Here is a 6,708-nt window from a genome sequence, read left to right on the forward strand (position 1 = left end):
GGCAACATAAAGCACAATATGGCCTAATCTTCCAAATTGGACCAAAAACCCATCATGGGCCTAAACTCAAGGAAGCCCAACATGTTAGCCAAAAGCCCAATTCTAAAGTCTAATGGCCCATCAAGGCCCAATCATAAAATTCCAAAGCATGGCCCATAATCTATGAACGCCAAGCCCATACGCCCATCTGCTGAGTATGTGGGGCATACTCAGCTTGTACGCCCAGTGTATGCCTCAAACTCCCAAACCACTTCATTAAGCACTTAAACAATTAAGACCTTTTTCCAAACTCTCAGATCTGGTCCCTAAGGGCGACTTAATACGTAAAGTTGGCAAATTTATACCCCTACATGGCTTAATGGGACCCAACACTCGAAAAGAAGCTTAATATTGCTCTTAACACTTTCATGGACCAATTTCTTTCAAAAAGCTTGCATTTTTATGAACACAGGGCCTCCATGGAACTAAAATCTAACATCCATTGCTTTTGGAGTAGATCAAAAGCTCAACTTTAACTCAAAAGACTCAAAAATGCATAAATAACACCATAAAATAGATCTAGCATGAATGACCATCAAGGTGAGAGCTTTTTACCTCAAAAGGCTTGCAAATGTGAAGGTAACTCAGGATCTACAAGCTCAAGGTATTCCTCCAAGTGTTCCTCTTCTTCTTCTTCACCACAAAACACCAAAAAATTCACTTTCAAGCACAAATCTCACCAAATGCACTTAGGGTTTCGTTTTCAGAGTAAAGGGAGATGGAGGTCGGTCAATAAATGTCCAAGAGGTGATTTAAGTTGTTTAAATAGGGTGCACACCCTAAAAATTAGGTTTTAACCAAACCATGTGTATGCCCAGTGTACTTCCACATATGTGCAACGTAGGTAGGTGAAGTCCGCAATCAGCAAGGAGCTAGTACGCTAAGCGTACTCATAGAGTACGCCCGCATACTAGCCATGGACAAAAATGAAAAGAATTTTGCAATAAGGACTAAAAGGAAACCTACCACTTTACGATTGTTACAATAAATTAACAAAATCACAATATAAAGCATTTTAAGCACCTTTTACTCCCAATAATGTCAAAACATTGCTTAAATTAACAATATATATATATATATATATATATATATATATATATAGAGAGAGAGAGAGAGAGAGATTTAGGATCATATATTACCTATAAATATCATGTGAATGTATCACCAAATGTGGTCCACTCATCTCATAATAGTATTATAGTTATTTAATTATATAAATAATTTTTATAAAAAATAAATCCATTTAATTTTAGAAACTTAATCAAGTTAAATATGGAAGAATCACTAATCACGGCTATACCTCTTTTATTAATCAATTTCTATTGATCGTCACTTTTATTTCCTTCGTCCCGAACTCCCACTTACTCTAAACCAAGCAGAAGAAAGAAACTCAAAAATTGAAAATCATTAAATCGAATCCAAATTGGAAAAGCGTGACAGTCTAAATATTTTTCATCCACTACGCAATCCAAATCGGAAAATCATTAAATCAAATATCGATATCTCGTCTTTAGTTGGGTTCATGCTTCGACGAGACATTGGTGGACGTTGTTGAAGACGAAGTTGACGAAGACAAAATATTCGGTGAAATCATCACGAACACAAACTCATGAAGGCAAATCGTCTCGGTCACCATTCTGTACTTCGATGAGATGATGGTGGACATCGGCAAATCGTTTAATCAAATTCTCTCGAGCCCAAATAACTGAATAAGAGACAATCATGAAATCACATAGGTATTCCTTCTTAGTCTTCATTCTCTGTTTTGATTCACTTCTCTAATTTCTTTTTTGATCATTATGTACCTTCAAAGAATTAAAAATACCCATGTAATGTATATGTGAAACTTTGGATACGATATTCCTAGATGTATTTGTAATCAATTATTCATATGCAAGGCTGAACCCACATATGTATGGCTAAAACTATATGTATGGCTTAATCAATTTTGTATAAATACTGTTGAATCTATATATGGTTCTAGAACTAAATGTATCTGTAATTCATCTTCTAACCCAAAAGAAATAGATATATATAGTGACAAATTGTTTCACATCTTTTACCATATCAACATTATTATTACATTATAATATTTGACAAGGACTTTATCGGGCATTAGTCAAATTAAAGTTGAAGAAATCAACCACCTCAATAGTTTATAATTTGTTGACTAAATTACAGATATAGAATTTTTATGGTTAGTATAAGTAGGAATTTTGTGTCCGAGTTTTAAAATTTTGACATGACTAATTATATCAGATTTATATTTTATAGGGTTCAAATGTTATATTTTCATATATAACCCTTTTTTTATGAAAGTGAACTGGTACGGACAAATTTGCAATTTGCTCATATTTCTACCACAATCCTTTTTATTCTTTTCACTTATTTTTGCAGGTCATGTACATAGGATAAAAGCTTGTTTTTCTCACCGTAGTCATTCTCACAGAATTTGATTCCATGGTAACTATTCTCACATAATGTTACGATCAAGGGCCTAAATGCAGAAGATATAAATGGTGTATGAAGGGGAGTATGATGATCAAGGAACTAAAGGCTTGATGATGAGTTTTTAAGCAAAGACACTAGATAATATTTTCACCATGCTCTTCTTGCAGAACAATGAAGAGCTTTACACCATTTGGTTCCTTATCCACCTTTTGGGAAGTAAGAAAGACCTAAACCACATTCATTGTTGTAGTTAGCTCCTCATACAGTACAAAAATCGAGCCATAAGGTTTATATAATTGTACTCTATTTTCATTCTCATAAGAATGTTAAGTTTCAAAATTGTAAACCATCTTCATCCTAATAAAAATGTCATATTTTTATATTTTAATTTTAGGTTCTTTTATTTCTTGTCTTATTCTTCAAAAATGAACTTTTATTATTTCTAGAACTATAAATATTCTTCAAGTATGTTGGTTATTTACTTGGAATTAATGTCTTATTCCGATAGAATTTTAAACTCTTCTTTAAAAATGTAGAATTATTCTTCAAGAATGTCAGTTATGGTCATCAAATTACTGTCTTATTCTAGAAGAATATATTGCAAGAATGTCATTCTTATCATCAAGCATGAACCTTTAACTAAAAATATTGATTTTTTACCATGTTCATGATATGTAAGAAACGTTACTTTTTTATAATCGATTCTTCACATTGTATCAACCATGAGAACTGTAAAAATATTGCAATTCTTAAGTATAAGAATGATAAAAAAAAAAAAAAAAAAAAAAAAAAAAAAAAAAAATTCACAGCAACTAATTCTTAATTGTTCCCATAATCAAGAATAAAATCAAATCTTATAGGTTTGAAAAAAAACCTAATTCTTAAAGAATAGTATGTGTTTCGTGTTTTTTACTATAGTGTAAAAATTATTGCACTACGTAAATTGAAATTGAAATTAATATCACATGAAAGTCTCCTTTCCATATATATATATATATATATATATATATATATATATATATATATATATATATATATATATATATATATTAACCGTTCTTATGATTTTCCCTAACAATTAATTAAAGACAATTATATAGTAAATGTTATCCCATATTATTAACATGTATCCTCATATCTCAACCTTCATTTTTTTTTAATCCAGTGAACAAGATTTAGTAATACACTCACACAATAATTGTAGTTCATATTTGATCCTAACCCTATATATATATATATATATATATATATATATATATATATATATATATATATATATATATATATATATATATATATATATATATATATATATATAGTTCAACAAAGAATCATTTTAAACCTTAAAACCAAGGAACCAATCTTTTTTCAACTTTTAAAGCAAAATTTTCATTTACATAAGTATCATTTTCATTTACATAAGTGTCATCTTTACTCACATACAGTGTCACATCACGGATGAACAAGGACTATTAGCTTAGTGTAGGGGTAGACAAATTGGGGTACATAGAAATTGTCATAATAAAGAAAATAAGATTAAATATAAATAAGAAAAGTCATTACTTTTAGTTTTTTCTCATTTCTTCTTTCATGTGTTGCCATCGTAAAATAGAAATAATGAAACGTCATTGATCATTGTTTCTATCATTTTGTTAATTCCCACACGATTACGTTCGTGATCCACTTCCGAACAACAAATACAGATAAAGATACAGGTGGCAGTTCGTGTCGAGTTTAGGTTGGAGGCTCGAGGTGATTGTTCTAAACACGGAAGTATATGAGACGAACGTGTCAAAAACGTATACCAATATGACCGAAACCGATTAAAATCCAATCTAAAATCGTTTATGTTGTGTTTGTTTAGTTTTATAAGGAATAACACTCCTAAGATAACGAGTAAAGAGCAAAGGGCCACATTATCTATTTGGTAACCTTTTTATTAAATAAATTGCATGCCACATGACCCATCGGAACCGTGTACCGACAACCACCTTCTTCAAACGTACACTTCCCACCTTTATATAAATCCGTCATCATCACTGACCTGTAAGTTCATCTTTCTGACTCACACTCAAACCTTTTTCAACTCACTTTCAAGTTTCAAATTCTAAAGGCAAGTAGGCAACCCTTTTAATCTCATCTAACTTCCAAGTTATTCCTCAACCAACAACATTATCGATTCCCAAATTCTAAACACTCCCACAAACTCTTTATAAGTCTTTCGATCTTATCAAGTTTCAAGGCGATGAAACAGATTCAAGGGTTCAGAATTCGACTGAAGCTCGTTAAAGCCTTCAAATGGGTAACTCATGAAAGAAAGACGCATTCCAGATACAGTAAACTAAAACCAACAAACTGTAGAGATAAAGCAATAGCAAGGCTCTGCAAATTAGGCCGGAGTTTGAAGAGGAGTCTTAAGGAGCTTTGCTGTTCGAAACCCGGTTCAGATTATGCTCGGATCGGAGTGGGAATCTCCGGTGAGAAAAAACCGGTGCCGAGAGGGCATTTGGCGGTGTACTTTGGTGAAGAAGAAGACGATGCACATAGGGTTTTGGTGCCGGTGATATATTTTAATCACCCGTTTTTTGGCGAACTGTTGAGAGAAACTGAGAAGGTTTACGGGTTTGATCATCGTGGTGGCATTCATGTACCCTGCCGGATATCGGAGTTCGAGAATGTACAAATGAGGATTTGTTCCGCCGGTGGTTGTGGTGGAAGACGCGGCCGTTCATGGCGGAGCTGGTTGTAACTCATGGGCTGCTACCTTTTTTTTTCTTTGCTGCCAACTTTTTACGGCTATCTTGTATCCTCTTAAACTTATCTAAAAAAGAAAAGAATAAGTTTTTGGGATTTTGTTGATCTTTTTTTTCTTCCTTCTTTTTATGATTTTATCCTTGGTTCTCACTTTGTAAATAGAATTTCAATTTTATACTTTCTTTAAGTAATTGTGTTTTTAATTCCGCATGAAATTTATAGTTATATTTATTTAAAAAAAATGTCCGCTAAAATCTTAATCATGGTAAGTATAATCTTAATTCAAAAGATCATTAAAAGTTACCCAAATTCATTCCTTCTAAAATGTGATTTCGTATAATTGTTTCTAAAATGTTTAACAAAGGTTTGGATTATAATAATGATGTAGAAAATGAATACAATATTTTGAATACCATATATAAGTTGAATCTGAGTTTATAGGTAAATTTTCTTGTCATCTTGTGGTTTTAATTTGATATTGCAGATGTAATTAGACAACTCAGTTATAAATTTATAGGTAAATTTTCTTGTCATCTTGTGGTTTTAATTTGATATTGCAGATGTAATTAGACAACTCAGTTATAAATTTATAAATTAAAACGTTAAAAGTAACATCAAAACAAGATTAGTAACCTTGTGATGCTAATGACAGTTATAAACAATTGATTACTCACGATATAGATAATAGATGTGATTGATCTTGTATCACGACCATCAAGTTAGAACTATCTCTAGAGGTAATTCCACGTATATTACTATAGGCAAATAGAAAATATTGGTATGGATTCGAGGTTATTAGGCCCTTAACGGGTTTTCATGGGCTAAAATCTTTGGGTCAAAACTTTATATATGTATGAGTAGGCCATGAATGGCCGAAATCCATTGGACAAAAAATAAATAAATAAATAAATAAAAATAAAATACACGAATGGTCCTATGGTTGGGGTAAATTATACGTTTGGTCTCTAACTTACTTTTTTAACGTGGAAGCTCTCTATAGTTTGTTTTTTTGCATACTTAGTCCCTATCTTACCTAAAAAGACTATTTTATCATTGATTTTTGAATTTATTTAAATAAGGCGGGGTAGCTAAGGTGATGTAAGATGAGGTGAAAGTGGGGTTAGTGTGTGTTTGTTTGAATAAATTAAAAAATCAAAGACAAAATAGTCTTTTTAGATAAGATAAGGACCAAACATATAACAAAAACAAACAATAGGGTCTTTCCGAGTTAAAAAAATAAGTTATGGACCAAACGTGCAAATTACCCCAAACCAAAAGGAACATTCATGTATTTTACTCTTTCTTAAATATATTTAATCTTTAGAATTCCACGAATTGTCAATTGTAGTATTGTACTTTCAATTTTTTTTTTTATTTAAAACGTTACATTTTGAAAACATCTACACAGTTATTTCAGTTAAAACTGCTTCGTATTAGGATGAAACCATTTATTCTAGAAAGATC

General features: G+C 31.5%; 1 protein-coding gene across 1 annotated transcript; it reads left to right on the plus strand.

Annotated features, from left to right (window-relative positions):
• Positions 1-4,544: 4,544 nt before the first annotated feature.
• On the plus strand, positions 4,545-5,435 carry LOC111913886 (auxin-responsive protein SAUR36). Its single transcript, XM_023909599.3, has one exon. The coding sequence runs from the start codon at positions 4,736-4,738 to the stop codon at positions 5,237-5,239; it is 504 nt and encodes a 167-aa protein (XP_023765367.1). The 5' UTR covers positions 4,545-4,735; the 3' UTR covers positions 5,240-5,435.
• Positions 5,436-6,708: the final 1,273 nt, after the last annotated feature.

Source organism: Lactuca sativa, chromosome 6 (genome assembly GCF_002870075.4).
Source record: "Lactuca sativa cultivar Salinas chromosome 6, Lsat_Salinas_v11, whole genome shotgun sequence".
Classification (NCBI taxonomy): Eukaryota; Viridiplantae; Streptophyta; class Magnoliopsida; order Asterales; family Asteraceae; genus Lactuca; species Lactuca sativa.

Excerpts from the sequence above, each read along its gene's own strand:
- LOC111913886 (XM_023909599.3), top strand. The coding sequence starts at position 4,736 with ATGAAACAGATTCAAGGGTTCAGAATTCGACTGAAGCTCGTTAAAGCC.